At 38.2% G+C, this 26,106-nt stretch overlaps 1 protein-coding gene across 6 annotated transcripts in view; it reads right to left on the reverse strand.

Moving 5' to 3' along the window:
- Nucleotides 1-26,106, reverse strand: part of NHSL1 (NHS like 1) — a 154,737-nt gene that overhangs the window by 44,872 nt on the left and 83,759 nt on the right. For 5 of the 6 annotated variants that reach the window (XM_081340918.1, XM_081340920.1, XM_081340916.1 and 2 more), the window contains exon 2: nucleotides 391-543. In XM_081340918.1, coding sequence (XP_081197044.1) covers nucleotides 391-543 — 153 coding nt within the window. Of the gene's footprint in view, nucleotides 1-390; nucleotides 544-7,273; nucleotides 7,389-26,106 lie in introns of those variants that run through there. The other variant, XM_081340919.1, reaches the window with a different exon arrangement.

Below are 26,106 nucleotides of genomic sequence, written 5' to 3' on the forward strand. Positions count from 1 at the left end.
GGTCATTTGTCATAAGAGTTTCTAAGCAATTTGTGCCTTTTCTATATTCTAAATTCTTTCTCTAATGGATGTTCTAAGACCGGGAATTCTCATTTCCTGGATTTTGGAGAAGGATTAAAGGCAACATTGTGCATTTAGGCTTCAAAGTGGCAGAACAAACCTGTTTAGTTCCCCAGACACATTAGTGAAATTAAATGAGTTTGTGAATGAATTTTGGAAAAACTGGAAACTGGAAAAACCTAAGAAAAATTAAGAACTTTGAAAAGATAAGTGAACCCCTAAGCTGGCTCAGGAATTCTGGGAGTTGAAGTCCACGAGTCATAAAAGAGCCAAGGTTGCCTACCCCAGCTGTGATCTTGTTGAGTGAACACGTCTTTGCAAAATTCCTACCTCTCAATACGGACTTCAGATTCAATTTGGCTTGACGATGCAGCTCCTCTACGCAGGGCGGCCTGGTGGATGGTAAAAAGACATTCTCCTGCTGATGCCAGGGAGCAGTATAATGAACTGTCCATCTACTCTCTTCATCTAGATTGGAGACAGCTGTAAAAGAGCAGAAAGGCAAAGGTAAATTTAACGCTGTTAAACACTAAAAGTTAAAAGAATGAAATCACTTGAATGAAAGGAGTAATAGCAACCATTCCGATTGCTCACTCCGTTTTATGTATGTAGAAAGGCATTTATGTGGTTTGCTACAACATAGTAGTCCAATAGTTCGAAAAACAGCATAAAGCATTCATGGAATGTTTTAAAAACATTTTAAAACATTTATTGTTTATTCCCTTATGGGTTTATTTATGGCAGCTAATATGAGACTCCAACTGACGGGGTCTCTTATAACTTCCCGATATAGTTTTCTTTTAAAAAATGAACTGAATATAATAATATACAACAAAATACATCAGCAGCACAATCAGCAGCAAGCAATAACACACTTCAAAAATGAAACAAAGAGTCAAATAATTTCCCAAAGACCCTTTGGAAGACTCAGGACTTAACATAGTACAGCAAGGCTCAGTCTGACCTCAGGGGCATTAGTGTTGTACAACTCTAATGGAATAGGGTTGTGATTTAAAAGGATATGTAAAAAAATATATTAGTGCAAGTAAAGTATTGAGGTAGCCAGCATTTCTGGAAGTCTTAGCATTTAGCAATTGTCTCTGCATATTTGTGCATGTACAGTCATTTGCTTCCTTGGGAACAGAAGACGTAACTAAGAACAGATGTAAAAAACCTCTGGAACAGCTTGCTAAAATATTAGAGGAGAATGTTCAGAATTGTTCTTTCTGACCAAAGAATTCCACAAACAGAAAGAAGGCTCTGACCCAGGCCCTCATTTACATAAACCTCTCATTTACATAAATTCATGAAAGGAGTAGACAAGTCAACCTCAGAGGACAAAAACATCGAAGCAGAATGAATCTCTTGGGACCCAAGCCATTGAGATAGAATTTAGGATTAAAAACCAGCCTTGAGCGGTATAAAAAGAACCCTCAACCACCCTTTCTTCACTAAAGAAATGAAAATGCTTGCACAAATAACTTCAGAACTGGGTCTTCCAAACATGGGACACCTTTCTATTGGATCCCACTTTGTCTAACTTTTACAATTTGCTTAAAACTTCCAGAGGGCATTTGGGGTTGATTCTACCTTTGGTTATAATTTGGCTGTTAATTTCATTTTATTCTACACTTTCACTGGTTTGTAAAGTGTTCATTTGTGTGCTTTTACTGTATACAGTTTCTTTGGTGTTTTATATTGTAAACTGCAAGCTCCCGAAGGATTAAGTGTTTATAAATATAATTAAATAATTACAAAATGATTCAAAAGAATAACATATTCCAAGGGCAGATGAATGTAACTTTAAAGCAGGCAGGAAAAAAAACCTTTAGCCTGCCTTAAAAGGTCTATAAAGAACAGCTTGTTTGAGGTCTAAATGAAACATCCAAGTTTCCCAAGTTAAAATCTCCTTTGAGTTAGATGTTTGCCTGCCTCAACTCAACAACCTCCTCAAAGTCTGAGACACATAGCGGTGTTTCCAATATTGAACATAGCAAGCAGACAGAAAATTAAATAGATAATTAAATCCTCCAGATAATCTGTTCCCACACTGCTCAAGTGTGCTGGAAACAACATTTGCACTTCCCTTTGGAAGATGCTAGTGGGCAGTTCTAAATGTAAGGGCTTCTGTGTTGTGAAAGGCTACTGGATCCTTACCAATTTCTTCTGGCAAGATTTAAGACAGAAATACCTCAATGATTAATTTTCCCAATACCGAATTGGAGTGGAGAGGCAGACATTTTTCTAGTTAGAACAGGCAGATGAAGAAATGGGGACAAAAACTTCAGGAGAATGGATTGGGAGCAGCTCTAAAGCAGCTCCATCCTTTTCTATATCTCAATACTTAGTTAATTTATCTCTACCCTCCTCCCTCCCCCTCCTCCCCAAAAAAAAAGTTCTGGACAGCCCATAGTTGCTAGAACTCAGCCCATATGATTGCCAGGTAGACCAGGAAAACACAGCAAATGATATTTCCATCTAGAGCTTGCTACAGAAACAGAACATTGCCAACGGAGATGGATTACATAAAGCGCTTGTGGAAAGGGATGGTATGATCAAATAAGAAACCACAGATGATCCTTGATTTACAACCATTTGTCTAGTGACCATTCAAAGTTACAACAGTACTTAAAAGAATGGTTTATGATTATTCACTGCACTTACGACTGTCACAGATCCCCACAGTCATGTCATAAAAATTGGGGAGTCTGGCAACAGGCATGCCTTTATGATGGTTGCAGCAAGCTAGGGTCATAATCGCTACTTGCAATCTTCCCAGGCAGCTTCCAACAGGCAAAGTCAATGGAGGAAACCTGATTTGCTTAATGACTGCATGATTCACTTAACAACTGCAGTGATTTGGTTAATAATCGTTCCAAAAAGGTCGTAAAATTGGGCACTAAATAAACTTATTTGCTTAGCAATGGAAATTCTGGTCACAGCGGTGGTCATACGTCAAGGACTACTTGCATAAGGATACTGCTTATGTAATGATTTACAAATATTACATTTTCTTTGTAAATACAGTAATGAATAGACAGAATTCTGCCTTCATATGGTCTTCATATAAGATGAGTTCTGGAATTCCTTGTCTCCTTGGATGACACTATAGGGTTGTTGTTGTTGTTGTTTTTGCACAAGTGCTTTCTTTATCTTCCTGGTTTGCTAAAATAGAAGAGCCCAGGTGAGATTCCATATATGTACTAAAAAAATGCAGGTATGCCCTTCACAAAGATCCAAAAGTTGATATAAACTGTAATTTTTGTGAAGAAGTTATTAGATGGCATTTGTGCATGTTGTGTGTATGTGCGTGCATTCAAATAAGTGAATAAAATTTTATCAAGTGTTTAAAAATCACGAATCCCCTCAAAATCAGAAAGGGGTTGATTCACTTGAGCAAATGTTGGATGGTATTCCTCTTAAAGGGACGCGGTGGCTCAGTGGGTTAGGACGCTGAGCTTGTCGATCAGAAGGTCGGCAGTTTGGCGGATCGAATCCCGAGTGCCACGTAGCAGAGTGAGCGCCTGTTACTCGTCCCAGCTTCTGCCAACCTAGCAGTTCGAAAGCACGTAAAAATGCAAGTAGAAAAATAGGGACCACTACGGTGGGAAGGTAACAGCGTTCCGTGCGCCTTTGGCGTCTAGTCATGCCGGCCACATGACCACGGAGACGTCCTTGGACAAGCGCTGGCTCTTTGGCTTTGAAACGGAGATGAGCCCCGGCCCCTAGAGTCGGAAACGACTAGCACGCATGTGCGGGGGAACCTTTACCTTTACCTTATTCCTCTTAAAAGGCACATTCAAAACTGAGCAGCTGTCTTTTATTGCAGGGATCCCCAACCTATGGGCCATGGCCCAGTCCCAGGCTGTGGGCTCTTGGCCAGCGGGCTGCAGAAATGGCTGGCCAGTGTGCACACATGTGGGCATGCATTCTCCCCCACTCACGCTAGCGTCTGCAGCCCTGTTTGCGCATGCGCACGGGCACAAACAGAGATGCTTAGCATGGGGTTGGTATCCGTGCCCCATTTGCACATGCGCCGCCAGCCTGGGTGGGTTGCGCGGCCCATTTGCACATGCACAAATGGGCTGCTAGCTGCCGTGTGGGGTATATGGCCATTCATGCATGCACATGGCACCAGCACATAGTACATGCATGAACAGAGGACTGCTAGTGCCACCCCAGTGTGCCTGGTCTCGTGGCGCATACACCAATTTTGAAGCTACTCTCCTTCCCTCCGGTCTGAAAGCCCAGAAAGTTTGGAGACCTCTGTTTTATCGGACTTCATTAACAAAGCACAAACTATTATATAACTACAGGTAGTTCTTGACCTATAACAGTTCATTTAGTGATTGTTCAAATTTACCAGGGTGTTGGAAAAAGTGACTTAGAACAGTTTTTCATGTTTATGACCGTTGCAGCATCCCCATGGTCATGTGATCAAAATTCAGAATGCATGGCAACTGGTTCATATTTATGACAGTTGCAGTGTCCCGGGGTCATGTGATCATCTTTTGTGACCTTTTGACAAGCAAAATCAATGGGGAAGCCATATTTGCTTAATAACCACGTTACTAACTTAACAACTGCAATGATTTATTTAACAACTGTGGCAGGAAAGGGCATAAAATGCAGCCAAACTCACCTAATAAATGTCTGACTTAGCAATACAAATTTTGGGCTCAGTTGTGGCCGTAAGTTGAGGACTATCTGTTTAATGGAATATATGCTGAGAAGTTATGTAGGTAAATAATAACACAATTAGTGGGAAACCTGTCCGCATTTTTTTCACCACAATAACCAACTGTGATAAATGACCTTACCAAAAAAGTCTTCCCTTTCAGTGTGGCTACGGTATTTTGGCAAACCTATGAATATGACCTGTTTGCCCTTAGAGTTCTTCATGCAGGTCTTACTAATGGGAGTCAGCAAGATCTGCTTGAGGAATTCTAAGGTCATCCTCATTTATTACACCATCTATTACAAAGACCATCTCATGCAGCCAGGTAGATCATGCTGACACAATGCTTGGCTGCCTCCTTTAGCCTTGCTGAAGAAACCCCACCCCCACCTCCCAAAATAATGAACAGAAAGATGAGCCATCTACCTGACACTTCAATCACTTTCAATCTCTACCTATAATGAAGAATGGATGAAACAACTGTGAGGGAGAAAGCAAGTGGGAAAGTCACAGATGCTGAATACAGAATTAAATTAGACTTGCCACACAAATGCTGAGAGCAGGATTATTGCCACCAAGTTTCCTTTCAAGTTAAATGCATACCGTTGTTATAAATATATTTATGCATACTACTAGCCAGTTAAAACAATTTGTGATCTTAAATAAGGGCTGCTTGAGCATCGGGTTAGACTGAAGCCCTATGACAAGTTTGAAGAAAGCAACAAAACCAAGCAAAGGGGTCCTGCAGCAGTTTTGCATGAGCACAGTGCTATAAGGACTATACATGATTTCAGCTGGTTAAACATCTCTATACAATCAACTCTTGCCTGTATCAAGTTTCTTTCAAGCTTACTATTGCATCAAAAAGCGTTTCTCCTTTCTCCATGGTAATTCAGGCACACAAAAGAAAATGAGCAAGCGGCAATTCAAAACTTTACAAGCTCAACAAAACCTAGGGCAGGTGCTCAGGGCACTGTTTAATAAGCTGCCTCCACACAATATCAAAGCTCAGTAAACTAAACAATGCTACTATGTACAGCTGGAGAAATAAGAGCAGGTTATGTAATGGTTTTGTAATGCTCCTGCCAAAAATCTAAACAGATTTTTTTTAAAAAAAGCCTACTTACTCTTTTTCTTGAAAAACTGTATTAAGGCTTTGAGCTTTGTATTGATAAGCACCCCCATTTCAGTAGGAAATGCCTTGCTCGCTCCAGGATTCCACAGAGGGTGAGAGGTACCACGCAGAAACTTAATTCCAGCACTTCCCTAACAGTTCTTACAATTTCTGCTAACTTGGTTCGTCCTTATGCCACCCCTCTTTTCCTCGTTTCTTCTTTTAAAAGCAAGCTCCACGTTGCACCGAACATCCTACCAATTAGAAACCATTAACAGCCCTTGAACCTGAACCATCGAAAACATAATGCTCTGCCTGCAACAGCCAGTTACAATGTGAGGAGAAGGTGGAGGGGGGGGAGAGTGAGGGCAGCCAATCTTTGTTCATGTTTGCATGGAAGCAAGATGGAGATTTCTGCTTCAATGCTCATTCATAGATTCCCCCCTTTCTCTCCCCTCCCCCCTTTTCTTAGGAAACCAAGAGTTCTTCGTTCCCCTGCAGACCGTACTTTATAAAGATGAGTACAATAAATGTACATCGTCCCCCCTGGCATTACCTTAATGGGATCTTCAAAATCCTTTACAAGACAGAACATGAGGTAGATGCTTTAATGCGCAGGACTTTTCTCATCCTAGCCTATTGTGAATATGATTTTTTTAAAAATTGTCTGGGACAGTGAGATACTTAGTTTTTTTTTTCTAAACCCATCTTTTTAATTTTCCTATCAAGGACTGTCTTTATAGTCAGCATGATTCCAGCACTGCTATAAAATCCCTATAGACCCGTTTTTTGTTTAAATCATAAAGTGCCTTTCCCTCCGTCTGTATATTTTGATCTTTTGGGCTGCTTCTAAACTGATTTTCCTTTCAATCGTTCTGCTTTCCAGTGTTACATTTATCTACCAGTTTCTATTTTATGAGAGTCTATATGGTAAACACCGCTGTACAGTTTATCTTTCCATTCGTTCACTCAGACTCACTCACAGGATTTGTTAAAACTAACTTATACTTACAATTCCCACTTAGGTATAATTTCTATCTAAAATATCTTAAAGCCATGTTGGTTAAGTGAAGGATTTTTTTTAAAATGAAAGCATAATCCCTTTCCTCTCCTTGCAGCAATTCACAATTTTTGCAGAGAACAATGCTAAGCACGCTATTAATGTGCTCAGCAGGGCATGCCTGCAGCACAATGCTGAGGCTCAAGAAGTCAGACTGCCCTTTCAAAGAAAGACCAAGCCATGCCTTAGCTTGACACTGAAAGGAATTCTCATTTCCCCAAAGAAACACCAACAGCAGGGGCCATCAGTCTTTCATAAGAGAGGCTAGATAGACTCAAAGCTTTGGGATAGCATATGCAACCAACTTTGTTTCACCACAGCAATGTAAATGGGTAGACAGGCGTGTTCCCTGATTAATTACCTTCAGGAAAGAACTTCTCTTACTGTGGAAGTTGCTTCAGCATGTACCAGAATAAAAACAGTAAGCAGGGCAAAGGCTTATATCCATCTTAATACGGAAGCAACTAGTACAAGACTGGCGGAATAATGAAAATATTATTGAATTATGCACTTTTAATATTCAATCTTTCTCCATTAAGAAACATGTTTTTGCTTAGAACTTACAATCCTCAACTTACAACCAACTGTTTAATGACCAAAGTTAGAACAGATCCCCCAAACCTATGACTTTGAAACTTATGACCCGTTTCAAAGTTAGGACAGCCCCCTACACACACACACACACACAGAGAGAGAGAGAGAGAGAGAGAGAGAGAGAGAGAGAGAGAGAGAGAGAGAGAGAGAGAGAGAGAGAGAGAGAGAGAGAGAGAGAGTGTTATATGATTGCATTTTGGGCACTTGGCAACTGACTCACTTTTACAGCCATTTGCAAAGTCCCATGGTCTTCTTTCTCATGTAGTATACTGTACGGCCTACTGAAAGAGAAACATTAAGAAACAATACCTATCCATTCCAATTAGATCTCATAAATATCTAAGAAGGAAACAAACAAAATATGAAAAAAAATCACTAAATCCCCACCCCACCCCACCCCCACACTGATATTCATACTATTAATCTAATCAACCGTTTTACTGCAGTGGCTATCAAATACTTCTACAAGAACTAACGATAAATAATTTATAAGTTATGAGACTTTTTTCCCTTTTCTTTTCAAGCCATCTAGACTTAGTCATCCCCTAGCATTATCCCTCAGAACAAAAGTGAGTTGTCACAAAACCTCCCTCAAGAAGCAACCGCTCCCATCGTGAACTGAACTCTACTCACAATAGTCTCTTTCAACTAGGCTGCCTCAGCCTTCATGCATCTTAATACTGCCTTGGCTCCTAAGAAGTGATAATTAATTAAACTGGGGATCTAGAGAAGAATCAGAAAGTAAGCCACACTTAAAACAGCAGTTAAAAAACAAAAACAAAAGCCTAACAATCTGTGCAACATAAACACAAAGCAAGAGCCATACATAAAACAACTTTGTGAAGAAGATTACTGTATAAAGTAGGTAACTGCTTAGCTGAAATTCATGGCAGCTTCTTTGGCGGATCAGAAATCCTGAGAAGGAGATTGGTAGATAAACAATAAATTGGATTATGATGGGAGGCCAAAAAAGTAAAAAAAGGAGAACTGCTTATAATGATCTTATTTTACCATAAATAATAAAATTTTCTGAACAGGGGTTTTAATTTAGTATCCTTGATTACTATGATTCATTTTCTATACCAAGGCTTTTCAACCAGTGGTACGGGTACCACATAGAAAAGTGGTAGCGGGGGAGGGGAATGGCAGCATCGCACAAGCCTGAGCAAGAGACGGCTGGAGCTGCAGGACTGTCAGGGTTCAGTGAAAGCGCCAGGATCAACGCTTCTTCAGGGCTGTCAGGGCTCAGTGGAAGCGCCAGGATCAGCACCAGTTGGAGCTCGGCACTGATCCTGGCGCTTCTGATGAGCCCAGAAGCGCCGATCAGCTGGAATGTTGCAGCATCTCCAGGGTCTTGTGATTTACATTCAGATGCTTGGCAACTGATTCATATTTATGACGGTCACAGTGTCCCAGGGTCATGTGAAGTGACCAAAACCCAGCAGATGGCGGGGGGATAAAGCCAAACACCCCTCACCCCATCCCTGCTGCCAATCCTCAACAGAAATGCTCACAACAATGAAAACCTCAGACAGGAGGAAGAGCGCTGCTGGGCAGGCAGGCAGGTGTCTTGCTTGGCTGTGGCTTGGGGGGGCACTTTTTTCAGTGCCATTGTAACTTTGAACAGTCACTAAGTGAACTGTTGTAAGTCGAGGACTACCTGTACTTCATCACTTTTTTTCTTTTTTTTTTTTGGTCATCAAGTTCTTGACACCTTGCTAGGCGACTGGTGGTACTCGGATATTGCCATATCCTAAAAGTGGTACAATGGGTGAAAAGGTTGAAAAGCCCTGTTCTATACCACCAGAGACTACAAGCACAAACACATCAGAATAAGATTAGTATAGTATAGTATAGTATAGTATAGTATAGTATAGTATAGTATAGTATAGTATAGTATAGTAATTATATTATTAATAGGAAAGTAAGATACCAGTATTTGTGAGGATCTTCTGTATGGCCAATTCACATTGATGAAACAAAGGAAAAGTATGGGGAGAAAACACTGAGGAATAAAAATAGCAATTTTCTTTACCAGAACTTCTGTAGTATGAAAAAGGATAGAAATGGACTTCCGCTGGCGGCGCGGCGCCGAAGACAGCCTCCCCTGGCTGCCCGCGGCTCAGCTGTTTGTTTTTTCGCCCGAAACAGCGCCGATCAGCTGTTCGGGCGAAATTGAAGCCCCCTCCTCGGGAGAAGAGGAGGGGGTGAGGCCCCAGGTAGGGGTAGAGTTCTCCGAGGCCGCCTGAGCTTTGAGCTTGGGCGGCTGAAGGATCGAACTCCCCCGAAGCCTGGGTTGCTCCCAGCTGGCCGTCGTCTCTGCTCCGAACTTCCTGGAGCAGAGCCAGGCGTCTGCGAACCATCCCTGCCTGAAGAAAGGACTATGATTTAAAGGAGCAGGCAGAGCGGTACAAGAGGAAAAGGTGAAGAGATGAAGAGGATTATTTTATTTTACTCTCAAGCTTGATGGACTATGCTTAAAACTTAAAGTGAAAGTGCGTCACAATTGTAAGTAAAAGATGGCGGCTAAACCTCCCCCTAGAACTTTTCGGAGTGCTGGAAATTCTCCGGTGCAACAACAATCATTACTGCAGGCGTTGCATTCTCCTGATGTATTGACATCGAAGGATCTTGAAAAACATACCCAGTTAATTTTGGAGTCAATGGGTGTTAAATTTGCACAGATGGAGGAGAAATTGGAGAAATTGGAGCAGAGAATGGAAGAAAGGATGGAGCAGAAACTTAGAGAGATGAAGGTAGACATTTTGTCCTCAGTGCATAAAGTAGCTAAATGTGTGGAGGTGCTGGATGATCAAGTGGAAGACTTGACTCAAAAGAATGTTATATTAGAAGCAAAAGTATTGGAAATTGAAGATTTAAAAGACAAAATGGATAGCGAACAGAGTTTGGCTCAATTTTACCAGATGCAGTTTGCTGTTAGAATTAGAGGCCTAAAAGAGAATATTAAGGAAGATTTAAAGCAGCTGGTTTCTGAGGCTTTTGAGGGGGTATTGAACCATCCAGCATCTGAAATAAAACAAGGCATGGACAAAGTGTTTCGTGTGAATTCCTGGATTGCTAAGCAGAGAAAGTTGCCTAGAGATGTGGTGGTTTATTTTGTAAAAAGGGAAATTAGAGATGAAGTTATACAAGCTGCCTATGATACTAAAGTTGTGATTGCTGGTCAAGAAGTTTTGGTTCTAAAAGAAATTCCTCCAAAGATTTTAAAGAGAAGGAAGGACTTTATATTTCTTGTGCAAGAGCTCAAGCAAAGAGATATAAGGTTCAGATGGGAGATCCCAGCTGGGTTGAGCTTCATGTATGATGGCAAAAGGTACTGTTTGGGTACTGTGAAGCAAGCGCATGATTTTTACAACAATGTTTTAAAAGCAACCCCATCAACACTTCTGGAAGCTGCAGAGGGATCTGGAGAAGGAGAACATCAAGAGGATGAAGATGGACAGATAGACGAGAAGGGTACAGGAGGAGATCAAGCTGCAACTCTTTTGGATGATCCTAGAGAACAGAGGGTGACGCGTGCTGCCTTAAAACGCTCAAAAAAGATTAAAAAATAAGACCAGTAGAAATCTATGGAACTTCCACAATATACTTATAGTCAAGTGGTAGCTGTGTTTTTAAGAGTTTTGGGATGATATCTATGGTAACAGAATGTTCAATTTGGAATTAATGGACAATTTACTACAGAGGAAGAGGAAGAAAATTTTGTGGGTTAATGCGGGTTAATTTGTGTAAGAACTATCTATTATAGCCTATTTTGGCTAGAGAGGTTAATAGGGATAGGTGCTTGTGATGTGTAAGTGAGAATATGTCTAGGTAATAGTGAATTGTGGAAGAACATAGATGGGAATGATGCTAGTTTTCTTTTATTTTAGTTCTTTATACATATTTAGTATTGTTAAGGATTGGTTTACTCTATATAAGCTAGAGAGTGATGGATTTTAGAGTTTATAATTGTTAGTATATGATTGTTTATGATTGCTTTTTAGATATATACCTTGTATTTTGCTCTGGGAAGTCGGGGGGGGGGAGGGGGGGAGGAGGGGAAGTAGAGGGGTGGGAGGCAGGGGAGGGAGGAGGGGGAGGGAGAGGGGGAGGGGGGGAGATAGGGGGGAGGTAGGGAGGGGAGGAGGGAGGGGGAAGGGGGGTTTTTCAAAGGAAAATTGTATTTTAAAACTTTTCAATAAAAAAAAAAAAAAAAAAAGAAAAAGGATAGAAATAATTTAGTCCAACATTCACCATGCAGAACAGCATATCCCCTGAAAGTGATATGTCAAAGATCTCATACCCATGTTCACCTAAATGACACACAAAATACCAAAATTAAATGCATTGCTTGCAAAATTTATAAAAATTTAATAAAATACTCATAGTTCCATAGAATTATTTTGAGGTCTATGATGCCGATATGTAAACTTATGCCTCAGGAGTCAGAATTATAGCTTCCATAAATCAAACCTTGCATGCCAAATTCAGGAATTATGGGACATATAATCTCAAAACCATGGCTACAATACTTTTACTTTTACTTTACTATAACTGTTTTGTAGGCATTCATCAATCAATCTTAATTTCAAAGAATAAATTATGGAACTGCCATAAATTAAACTGGGGATCTTAAACCAGGTTTCATAGCCTGTTTTACAAGTTTCAATTCTCTATTTAAATCTAAAAGTTAGTTCTAATGTGCTCTATAAATGTTACCACAAATAATTTCACAAATCACCAACATTTAAAAAGTATAAAATATACACAAAATATATTAATGAAATACTTCATAATAATAGCCAACAAATTGGACTTAGTATGCAGGTCATCAGCAGACAGAACAGCTACATATACAGTATTTCTACTGTAATCTACTATAAGGTCAAGGAAGACGTGACCTAAAAGAAAAAAATGAGATTAAAGTGTAAACAGTCAATATTACAATCAATACAAATAAATTAGCAATCCCCTCAGGAAATCTCAACCAATAGGAGCTCCAGACTGTAAGCTTATCATATGTCTATATAAAAAACCTTGATGCTCCTCTACCTACATTCAGAACATCTGAACCACAAAGAATCGAAGTCCTCAATTCCTTAATGTCTATCATTCTACAACACAAGTATATATCCATAAACGGGAATGTTATTTATATTATTTATATTTATTTATTATTTATTTATCAGATTTGGAGGCTACCCATCTTTGGTGGTGGGATTCAAATATGTGAAGAACCGGTTCTCTGTGTGGAGGCCACTTCCAGAAGTCCATTCTGGGCCTGGGCAACAAAAAATTAGCTACCGGTTCTGCCAAAGTGGTGAGAACTGGCTGAATCCCTCTACTGCCCATCTCCCTCATAGAGCGACTATAGGCAGTGATGGTTTTTGCAAAAAATATAAAACAGAAAGACAAATTACAGAATTTTAAATAGCACTCAAAATTATTTTGGAGAAATTAATTTAGACAAAACAAGTATGACATACATAGGCATCCTAGTACACATTATTTTCCATAGCTCCTTCTACGAAGACACGGGGAACATGCTCTGTGAACTAAAAATGTTAATAAATAATGCACTATTATCTTTGAAGCCTTTATTTTTCAGTGCAATAAATTCCTCCAAATTTGAATAGCAACAAGTCAGTTCTGCTTCTAGTTACCCATTGATAGCTCAATGCCACCTCTGAATTTGCTTAATTATTTAAATATAATACTGTGGGTTACCATCTGTTCAGTACTCTGCTCATTTACTCAGGACTTTGCTTGCAAGTTTCCTGGCATTTATTTAGCACATTTATCTTAGCCGAACGCATAGACTTAAGAGGTACCAATTTCTACTAAGAACTGTTATCTCAATCATTAACCTAGAGTTGGCAGCTAAAAGTGAAAATTAATTATTTTCTATGTCTCCTAGCAAGCTTGTTCTGTAACTGAGAGATAGCAACGTAAACCACTTACACTGCCAAGAACGTTCAGCTAAGGTCTATGGAGATTCTCAGTCATCCAGGTCAAGGTTGTCCTAAAGGTGCTTTTTCAAGAGGCAACTGGACTTCCTTGTTTTTCTTTGAAGACATTTCGCTTCTTATCCAGTCACAGCTGAAAAAACTTCTTGGACGAGAAGCAAAACATCTTCAAAGAAAAACAAGAAATGTCCAGTTGGGACATTCATTTAAGATGCTCAAGATTTTTTTTTAAAAGAGTTTGGTCATTTAAAAAATTGTTAAGTTTCTTGACGATCAAAACTAAGTACAGGTGGTCTTCAACTTATGACCACAACTAAGTCCAAATTTTCTGTTGTTAAGTGAGACATTTGTTAAGTGAGTTTTGTCCCATTTTACGACTTTTCTTGCCACAGTTGTTAAGTGAATCACTGCAGTTGATAAGTTAGTAACCCAGTTGTTAACTGAATCTGGTTTCCCCATGGACTTTTCTTATCAGGAGGTTGCAAAATGTGATCACATGACCTTGCAACACAGCAACGGTCATAAATATGAACCAGTTGCCAAGCATCTGAATTTTGATTACCGTATTTATCGGCGTATAACACGCAGCGGCGTATAACACGCACCTCATTTTAAAAAGGAAATTTCAGGGGAAAAAACTGAAATTTCAAATAAATAACTATGGGTCATTAACATTATATCGGCGTATAACACGCACACATCATTTGCCCCCTATTTTCAGGAAGAAAAAGTGTGTGTTATACGCCGATAAATACGGTATATGATCATGGGGATGCTGCAAAAGTCATAACTGTGAAAAATAGTCAATGTGCCATTGTAACTTTGAATGGTCACTAAATGAACTGTTGTGAGTCAAGAACTATCTGTATGTTCGATCAGATCCCTCTTCTGGCCAACTGATTTATCTTTTTCTTGAAAACCCTGGCCATTTCCTAATTTAACAAAATAACCTTCCCCATTCCTAATACATCTGTCTTAATTGCACTATGAATCCTGTCACAAGCCATTTCCGGAATAGAATATTATCACCCTAAATTCAGTAAGCTAAATCAGAAGAGAGCCAGTTAGATGTAGTGATTAAAGTTTCAAACTAGAAACCAGAAGACTGCGAGTTCTAATCCTCCCTTAGGCCCAAAGTTGGGTGGATGACCTTGGCCAGTCACTCTCTTTTTAAGTTGTGTCTCTGGGGTGCAGTGTTTAAAGTTTTATTAGTCACATTACATGAAATTAAATATTCCATGAATATTATCATATGAGAACAGGAGCTAGGTGATCAATGTAATATTTTTTGAAAAGACAACTATGGAACTTTGCAATATGTGCTGTAAAGATGTTTTGCTCAAGAAGAAAGATTTTTAAGGACATTGAAAAGAAGCTAACATATGGGTAACCTGTTATAGTCATTTTTCTGTAACGAAAAAAATCAGAACAGATGGTAGTGATGGGCGAAGCATAATTAGCTTCTTCCCAAAACAGTAGAACAGATTTGGAAAATCTGGAAAAAGGTAAAATGCTGCCATCTGTAGGCAGTCAATAGTTACTGTTCCTTTCTCAAATACCACAGCCATTTAAAACATCCTACCTGACAGGTGAGAAAGGGAAGCTATATAAGTTTTCTTGTGCACAATATTCTCTTTAAGCTGTGATGGTCAAGACAATACACTCTGATCCAGGTCTGGTTAGGTTTTATTTTAAAAAGCTGCATTAGTAGGGAGCTGGCAGACCACCAGAGCTTAACTCCTGATCACATGAATATGTCCATGTTGACTTTCTTTCTCCTATCCAAGTCCTAATTAGATCAGTCTGGCTTAGTTTTTTTGTTTTTTGTTTTACTTTAGCAGACTAAGCTAGTATTTTTTTCTTTTTCCTTTTTTAAAAAACGAATAGTTTTGAGAAAACAAGAGAGCACATGAAAAAATATAATATAGATAAGCTAAAGATGTAAACATATCATGGAGATTGTAGCTTTTTAAACTATTACTAATTAGTTATGAATAGCTATGAATATTACATATGTAACAGTTATGAATATTACATGTGCTATAATCACATGGGCCGGATGCATGATGGCAAAACCGCACCCACCCCATTGCCGGCAATGGGAAAAAATGTCGCGATACATTGCGACGCGTCACGTGACGTTGTGAGTTTGGTACCCCTGGACTAGACTATCATAACAAGTTTTAAATGGGTTAACTGTAAAGACCACCAGAAACTTCAGTTAGTACAAAATGCAGTGGCCCCGTTGTTCACAGGTGGGCACATATTACACCTGTTTTGTAGGTCCTACATTGATTTCCTATTTGATTCTAGGTACAATTTAAAGTGCTGATTTTAATCTATAAAGCTCTATGTAGTTTGGTGCTTGCTTACCTGCAGGACTACATCTTCCCACTAGAGAACCACATTGATGATGTTGGGAGAAAAAGTCAACTGTCATCCCTTTTGATCCCAGAGCCTAGAAACACTTTTCAGTGATGGGAACAGCCCTCTGAAATGACTCCAGTCAGTGATTTGTCTGCTTTTCATTAAAAACAAGTTGAAAATAGAGTTTCCAGAGGCTTCTGAGGCTTGAAGCGATGCGTGATGGATTTTATTTATCTCTATATTTTTTAAATTTTATTGTATATTCTTATTCTACTGAGGGTCCTATGATTGAGGTTTAGATATAAACTTTTTTTCAGTGCCAGATTAAAACATTTTAACTCATAATTTTAATGAGAAATTGCTTATTTTTTCTATGCTTCTATGATACCAGTTTACATTAGAGATAGTCCTTGACTTACAACAGTTCATTTAATGGCACATAAGCTTGAGCATAGTATTAATAAAAATAATTAATTTATGAATTTAGAAAACATGTGGTAAAGACACTAGCTTTGTTTTTAAAGAGAGGAGTACCAATTCCCAGAAACACATTTACTAAGCACACTGGGTTTTTTGTGGGGGTTTTTTTGTTGTTGTTCTTAAATGTGTTAATATGAATAACAAAGAGCAGGAGGGACACAGATGGGTTGTATATAGGATGACACAAGCATTTTTCATGGCTCCAATGTTCTGTTCTTTGCAGATACAATTGGTTTTGAGTTTACCCTGTTCTCATAATGGATTTGCTACGGAATGATCCCCCATATGGTTGACGCATGCAAGAATTAATATGCAATTAATAAAATAATCTGATCATCTGGTTTTGTTCAAGACGGCAGCTGGCCCATATATAAGATGCTAATTAGACAAATTAAGATGAGTCACTTTTGTTCTGTGATGAACTAGTAGTTTACTGTATCCAATCCTCTTACATCTTCTAATAGGTTGTGCCAGTAGATTAGATAAAATGAGGTAGCAGATTTCTTAGAAGACAAAAGGGAAAGACAAAACATATTGCATAAGTGACTGATGGATCCAGATAGTTTATCTTGTTCCAGAAAGTAATAAGGGAATGTAAGAATTACAATGGGCTATTATTTACCATGGAGATAAGAAAAAAAGAGAAAAATAAAAATTATATTTTTGATCAATATAGAAGGACTGAGGATCTTTTCTAATAATGTTGGATCTGTAATCTATGTATGTTTCTTAGAAGACTTTTGCTATCAATCGCCAATCTTCTCTCCTAGGGCAATTTTTGCTATTTTCTTTATTTCCACTGTTCCCAGAAAAGAAAATTTCAGTACTACCATTAATTATTTTTAAAATAGTTATATTTTTATTATGTTTTAAATATTTCATATATTTTCTTTCAGTTTGCTATTCCTTGTTATATACACAAACATGGGGAAGAAACAGTATAAAATAGCATTTCATTTAGAAGTAATAATACAATTAGTAATTTTCCATATTAATTATACTGAATAGGATACAGGAAAACTGGGATATCTGCATTAAGCTTTTTAGCTGAAGGAGCAGGATTGAACTCTCATAACCTTCATAGAAAAAAAATACACAGCTTATAGGACAGAAGCAGAAGCTCAGGAACTACATGAGATAAGAGAAAAAATGAAGACTATCATGTCATTTCCATCAGATTGCCAGGATGGGCTAATGACAAGTTCTTCTCAAGAGGCAAGCCAAACGCCACTGCAGTAGGACACATACACAAATAAAATATTTCCAGTTGCTTCTTCAGAAAAATGGATAGAAAGATCTATAACTTTCATTCATTCCTTCGATCCATGAATTATGTTAGGCTCCATCTTACATACATGTTGGTTCCCACTGCTACTACCAAATATTTTCCTAGGCACTCAGAAACAAATGTTTTAAACAAAACAAATAGCAGCCATTCATTCTCTCTCCTCAACATATAATGTTACAGAAGTCCTAAAGCATCATCTGCCAAAAGTAAGATTAAGGTGGCATTACAAGGATGTTGAACAGACAAGACGTGAGAAAAGCCACAAGAGAGAGACTAGGACCAAACAACAATGTTAATATTCACTTGTAGCTGTTATAATTAAATAATAAGTGCTTTTAATTTGCAGCATTTGCATTGCTTAATGACTGTAGCTCTCTGTCTTTCAAACATTAAAGCAATTACACTATCTTAGTTAAGATAACTGACACGCTATTATCAAATCAGAAAAAAATCTTAAATTAATGACAGCTATTTTATTACAAAGTCTTTGGCCTGGCTAGTCAATTTTATACTGAATAAATATCTGTAACTAGGAACTTAAATACTGTTGACTATTTACTCAAACCAGCCATCTGCTAGCAATCAATCTAATTGAGTTTGCATAGCAGTGTGGGCAAGTAAATAATGGCAAAAGGGATATTAAACTAATATTTATTAGACTATGGCTACAATTCTGTCCTTGATTACAAAGTTAGTACTTGTAAATGGACGTTTCTGATTGTTTCTGCACTAGCAATGTGCTCATTGCTAGAGCCTAAATAATCAGAAACGTCCCTTTAGAATCACTAACTTTGTAATCAAGGACAATTTATATATGTTGGAACTGGACTGCTTGAAAAGCTATTTTTTTAACTCACTGTAAAGACTTAACGACCTGCATATACTTTTCTAAGTTGGTGTGGCAGCTATTCAGATACATTTTATCGTGTGAGGAGAATGCAGACATAGTAAGCTCAGTGAGATAAAATTAAAGATCAGAATAAGGAAAGAGAAGCCGTGCATTGTTAACAGGAAGAAAGAAACAAAGGAAAGAAATTTGATAAATAAAAGAGAGCGTGAAAATAATTTAAAAAGGATTGATAATGGTTGGAAAACTAAGCCTGGCAAATAGAAATGTGCTGAAAATAGAGCAGAGGTGATAAGTTGGCAGCTGAACTAAGAAAGAGCTTTGTTAAGAACTAACAAAGATTCTGTGAAATACAGAAGCAAACATTCTATAGATATGCAAGAATAGTAAAAAGTATGCAAAAATTAGCCTTCCACATATTGATTTGCAATAGCTACACATATCTTTGTTTATACTGATAAAACTGGGATTATATATGTAGTTTTCAGTGTAATGTAACAGCCCAAGGAAACGAGCTACAGGAAGCCTAACTCTACTTTGTTTTATTTCCAAGAATTGCTTTTATTTATGATATGATTAGCATGTAAATATTTCACATTTCAGTCAAATATAATGCTGTTATGTACTACTGCATATAAAACGTAGTGATAGATATACATGGCAACCAGGTTTTCAGTTAACACCTTAAAGTCTGTTTGCTTACAAGATACCCTTCTGAGCAATGAGGCTCAGCCAGCTTTGTTGGCCAGTGGACTGACCACTGACCTACTTCACTGTGGGCTCAACTGAATCTTTCCCACTTTTTCCAATGATGCAGTTTGCAAGTGTTTTTTCTATATACTGCCATACAGCCTTCCCAAAATAAACAAGCAAATAACATTCAGCCATGCCAATAAACATAAAAATCGTGTGTGCATGCTGATCTGACTTTAGCTTATGCAAAGCTGATAGCAGATGTTAGAGGCCAACGGCAGCCCTGAGGTCAAGGGGCACAGATAGTACAACAATTAACACAGCTTTAAAGCATGCCATAATTCCATATTGATCTACTGTGTCCATTTGCTGTCAGTTCTGCACCTGCTACCGGGATCAGAAATAAAGTACCAACATTTGTATCAGTATTTTAGTATAGTAGCAGTGCACTTCAGCAATGCAGAACACAAGAAAAACAGACCACCTAGGTAACAAAACGGATGCCCATGAGACTTTATCAAAAAGTACCCGACACTCAAACCCACTGTAGCACACTTAAAACAAGCTATGAAAAGGATAACACTATCCACGCATCCAAAACATTTTAGAAGCAAATACAGGGTATTACAACTACCCAGCATCTCTGTAGCCATAAACCAACCACAGGTAATCTTCGGCTTACGACCACAACTGAGCCCAAAATTTCTGTCACTAAGCGAGACATTTGTTAAGTGAGGTTTGTCCCATTTTACGACTTTTTTTTGCCACCTTTGTTAAGTGAATCACTGCAGTTGTTAAGTCAGTAACATGGTTGTTAAGTGAATCGGGCTTCCCCATTGACTTTACTTTTTAGAAGGTCGCAAAATGTGCTCACATGACCCCCGGACCCCACAATGGTCATAAATATGAATCAGCGGCCAAACATCTGAATTTTGATCACATGACCCTGGGGATGCTACAAAGGTCATAAATCGTAAGTGTGTAAAAAACAGTACTGTTGTAACTTTGAACAGTCATTAAACAAACTGTTGTAAGTCTAGGACTAGCTGTTAAGCCCCTCCAAAACATCGTTAAGTAAAAAGAGCCAATAGCTCAAGAAGAAAAAACAGGAATCATCCACAATGTACAATATAAGGACTGTAACAACCACTTTGTAGAACAGACAAGAAGAAGAGCACATACAAGAATACTCACTCTCAATCAGAAGACACAATCAAAATTTCTTAATCTCACAACTCATGGATAGACTCAACTATAGTTTCAAATGGGAAACTTAGATCAAGCTAAATCCAAAAACATTAGGGTATTCTTGGAAGTGTGACATTCAGAGAAATCAACCACTAACAGACACATAGAAATAAACCAATTTTACACACCATTTAAAAGAGACAAAAAAGGAAAGAAAAAGTCCAGAACAGATCCTTTCCAGAAGGATATCTCCAAGTCCATTTTCATCTTAATTTGTCTGTCATTTATTTCTATCAAGTTATCAACTCATGGATCTATAGATAAGCAGTGCCTACAGGTAATCTCTGGTAAATATGATGACTATCTCCCCATATCTTTTCAAATAAAAAGAAAATGACCCCATATTAAAATATTAGAATTCTTGCCTTTCTACTTTTGCTACAATCATCCCGTTTCTATGACCCTATATCCAGTAATATAAACCAATAAAATTGGTTTGAATAGATTGGACAAATGGGTATTGTTTCCAGTGTAATTCAACAATGGTCTTAAACTGGAGCCCAAGAAACACCAGCCCAAGAAACACCTTGGGTTCCAGTTTAAGACCAGTTGTGAGATTACACTGGATACAACAGAGACCAATGTCAAGATACCTCTTCAAGTTACAACTGAACTCTGATGCTACGTGACTTAAGCTTTATCCCAGATTATTTATCAACCTCTGAACGTACAACTGCAGACACAGATGGCCATATCTTAAAAGCTTATTTAAAATCAGTTCTTCTAACTGCACTTTTATTTTAGGTCAAGGAGTAATAGGACATAAAATAAATCTGTTTCTATTTCATTAAAATCTAAGAAAAAATTAATACAGCGACTCTCCACTTAGTGACTACTTTGATTAGCAACAGTTGGCAAATATGGTAGTAATAAACAGTAGTAAAAAAAAACATTGTCCAACTAATGTGTGCACTTAAGTGTAAATTTTTCACCTGACAACAATGCCAGAGTGAGAATAAAGCTGGTGTAGCTGCACAAGAGAAGTGCATGAGATGGCACCAAACAACCAAATTTACATCTCTCTCTCTCTCTCTCTCTCTCTTTCAATGGATTACATCGCTAAATGAAGAGACGTTAATGTCCAGTCATTTAATTAATAATTTTGCTTCTGTCATATTTAAAAGGTCATGTTGTAATCATTTTTGGAAATATCTTAAGGCTTCAATGGATCACATATGGTCCCAGTAGCTCATGTTCTGTATTATTTGCCAATGTTTCTGACCTTTCTGCTTAGCAAGCAAGAACTGTTACTGGATTAAATTCAACACATTGATAGTGAAATGATGACTCAGACCAGGATCAAAGCAACCAAACCTACCACACAAGTAAATCTCATTTCAGTTTTCAAATATTCAGGCTTTTATTCCATTGTGGGATTTTTAGAGGAAGTCACAGAATGTTATTAACAATGGAATATATCATTTAGTAAATGAGATAGAATAACAGGTTCGCCTGGCACGAAGACTGTTTTTCTTCAAGTTTCACCTTTTGAGGCTACATCTCAAACCAACTGTTAAACCGGGGTTTGACATTTTAGAATACAGTCAATAGAAGCAAGTGCGTTCACTCTTCAAAACAGGTTGTTGCTGATACTGACAGAAAAGCCATTTATCCTGCACAATACTGGAGGATTTTGGCTTCTTTTCATGCAGCTGTTGCAGCATCCAAAAAATAGGTTGCTGCCAAAAATAAATAAAAAGAAATGCCTCTAATCTAAAGCAACAATAGAATGACAAAACTACTATAGCTGGCACATCCTAGTACTAAGAGAGCAAAGCATTCTTTGCATTGATGAAAAGCACAAATTTTACAGTTCACTATACTAGAGCTGGGATTTCAGACACTGTAGAAGTGGAACAAGGTCAGCCATGTCATCCCTGCCAATTCAAATACATTAAGATTATGGATTAATATGTTACCCTTCCAACAGAAAGAAAAACCCGACCCCCAGGTTTTCACTGGTCCTCAACAACTTTAAAGTTCCAAAACATAACAGTATTTCCTTCAGGTGTACATCATGGTAATAGCCAATGCAGCACTCACTTTATTAATTGTAGTATTTTTTTAGAATTAAACACCAATAATTATTAGGGTTACTAACACGCTAAAACATATTATCTATGTAAGCATATTTAAAACACCTGCTTTATTTTCTACCGATTAAGGAGGAAGAAATAAAAATATATCACCCCATCATTCCTCATTTGAACTACGCTACAGGTAGTCCTCGACTTATAACAGTTCATTTAGTGACCAACGGCACCATTTACAACGGCACCAAAAAGAAGTGACTTATGACAATTTTTCACACTTATGACCACTGCAGCAGCCCCATGTTCACCTGATCAAAAGTCAGATGTTTGGCAACCGATATATATTTTTGATGGTTGTACTGTCCCAGGGTCATGTGATCCCCTTTTGCGATCTTCCGACAAGCGAAGACAATGGGGAAGACAGATTCACTTAACAACCGTGTTACTAATTTGACAGCTGCAGTGATTCACCTAACAACTGTGGCAAGAAAGGTCATAAAATAGGGGCAAAATTTGCTTAACAACTATCTCACTAGCAACAGAAATGTTGGGCTTAATTGTGGTCGTAAGTCAAGGACTACCTGTACAATATTAGAAGGCTACAAGTTTTTCCCTTCATTTTTTCTGCATGCTGATAGAATAAAGCTGCTCTACTGTATTTAATGTTTTTTTTTATTCCTTTCCTCTCACTTGCACACAAAGTATATTTACAAACAAACAAAAAAGAAAACCCCACCAGCAAGAGGAAACAAGATTTATGTATGTGTGTGTTCACTTATAAACTTATAAATCATACGGGTATTTATAGGCCATCTAACTCTTAACAACTTTAAAAGAATATCCAGCGCAATGAAAACAATATGAAGGCAGTAGCTCAGGGACTAATACATTCAATTCATTGATGAAATTCCTGCCCAGGCACATACTCCCTAACTCAGCTCCTGGGGAAGGTTTTTAAGGAGAGAAATGTCAGGGCCACTGGAGGAATACTATTTCACAGTGGAGATGCCACAACAGAGCAGGCTTTCTATGTAGGTCCCAGTTGATGACCCAGTTTTAAAGATAGGACTTGGAACATTCTCATTCTATCAGATCTTACAGGACAGGCACAAACAATGGAAGTAAGATGATCACTCAGATGGTCAGCTTAGAGTTCACTAACTGGATAGCCAGTTTACCTGGAAAAATTCTTCTGTCAAAGTAAACAAAAACAATTTAACATATCATAGGGGAAAGGCCCAGTGGTGGGATTCAAATATGTGAACCAACAGGTTCTCTGTGTGGATGCCGCTTCCGGAAGTCCAATCTGGGCCTGGACAGAAGTGGTGTGAACTGGATGAATCCCAGCACTGGAAAGACCCCAGGTGCTAAGCATTGGCATAAAATTGTCATAAGCATAGTTATTTAATGCAACGAAATGCAATGAAATTCATACATTAATGCAATGGCTATATAAGCAGATTCTTGTTAAATATAATAATAATTGATAAACAGATCTTCATATTAAACAATGTGCATGCAATTTCGCATACCATTTTGCACTAAAAATTCCTTTCATGCTTACACTCAAGAACAGTTGTCCAATAGTTCTCTGGTGTTTCCTCTGATGAGAACATATGGTAAATAAAAGTCCAATCCTATACAAGGCTATGCAGAACAAATTCCCATGGATGTTTATAGGTTTGCCACTAGGAATCATGCAGTTTGTTGCTGAGAGAAACTTTTTGTATTTTGATAGCATTCGATATACATTATGGCTTAGTCCACATCCATCATATTATATTGGCTTTCCTCAAACCATATTGAGAAAAACCTCTGGATGCACAGTTTGATGACGATGGCAAGTTAATTAGCCAGCAACGCACAGCATTACTCTTGTAGACAAAGCTGTAGCTATCTGGTCTTGGTTTTCACTTGAAACTAACATTGAAAATATGAGCTGCAGCAGTAGATTAGTGTGGCTTCTCTAACTTTATTTTTCTAAACATTTTTATTTATTTTATTTAAACTATTTTTTTTAAAAAAATGAATTTTTCACAGCCACTTAGGCCTAAGGCTCTAGGTCAAATGATTACAGGATGCTGCAAACGACTACAAATGGAGATCAGTTGCCAAGTGCCCATGGAGATGGGGAATTGGAATTTCAGAACTAGGTCAAAAAGTGCCTTTTGAGGACTTGATCATTTGTGACTAGTCACAACTATCTATAAAAGTTGCTAATGTTCAAGAAAATTTCTTCTGTAACATCACATTTAAAATAAAACCTCAAGCACACATTTTCATGATGAAAAATGACTTTACAGTTTTTTCCTATTTCAGTGCACAAAATAGATGGATCGCAGTTAAAAAGCAAAGAAAACCCTGCCCACAAACTCAAACTCAACCTCCATCTCTTTTGTAAACAATGCTCCCCAGCCAAAAATGGTCAAGGTACATGTTTGCCCTATATGTTGCCAACACCAAATATTTTTCCCCATGTTATTCAAAATACATTATCTGCTATCGCTGTCATAAATCAATGTTCCTTAATCAAATCCAAGGACAATGTTTATCAGAAGTAAACTAGACTGATTAAGACTAACCTAATCAAAGTTAAGCGTGATTTAAACCAACTTAATCAAAATTAAGACTAACAAAATCAAATTATGTTTGAAGAAGCATATTATAAAAGTTAACTACATATTTTTATTTCCTTTCCTAAGAGAAATAGATTAATTCATCCTTCAAAGTGTCTAGCTCCCTTAGACACCTTTCCAAAAATCTGTTTCTGATTCCAAACTTTACTTATTTGCTAAGAACACTGCCAAGAAAAGAATTCAAGGAATGCCTTTATATATACACTACATAAGAGACAACTGGTGAACAAACCACTGAAGTCTTTTTTTTAAAGAGACAGAAGATAAATTGGCATTTCTAGCAAAGAACTTTCCTCTGGAGTGCAGTAAGCACATACTCAGGATTTTTCAGAGATGGTCTTTAACATTCTATTATTAGCAGAAATTATTTTGCCTAGCCCCCCTTCACCAAATTCACAGCTGTACAATAAATTAGACTAGGCAAAATATTTTCAGAGTTCATCCATAGTGTAACATACCTAATTTACTCTGCTCCTCATTATTCTTACATGCTGATACCATACAATGATTCAACCAAATATGAACTATTCTGATCTTTCTTGAAAAGAATTTGGGAAATCAATAATATTTTTACCTATCTCCTCTGTAATCTCTTACCCTAACTTAACTAAAACAATAATGCAACTCAATTCATCAACAATTTGAAAGAACAGCTACGATATCCAGAGAGCGATTAAACAGCTAGCCCAGGGGTTGGCAACCGGAAAAAGCAAAAGAGCCACTCGGAACCGGTTCCATCACACACACAAAAAAGTGGGAGCCTCAAAAAGTGCGCGCGTGTGCGTCCACGCACGCGCATGCACAAAAACCAAAATGTTTTGTGCATGTACAAAACGGGAGGCACCTGCGCGGCAACGGGTCTCCCTGGCGACGGGCGCTGGGTTGCGGCGCCGCCTTCAGCCTGGGTGCCGCCGGAGCCACCCCCGGAACCTCCAAACCACCGCCCATTCGGGGAGGTGCGCATGCAGCTCTCCAAACCTTTGGAGAGGTGCGCGCGCATCTCCACCCAAATGGGCGGCGGTGCCACCCGTTTGCAGAC

Source organism: Vipera berus (assembly GCF_964194415.1).
Source record: "Vipera berus genome assembly, chromosome: 1".
In the NCBI taxonomy this organism is placed as follows: Eukaryota; Metazoa; Chordata; class Lepidosauria; order Squamata; family Viperidae; genus Vipera; species Vipera berus.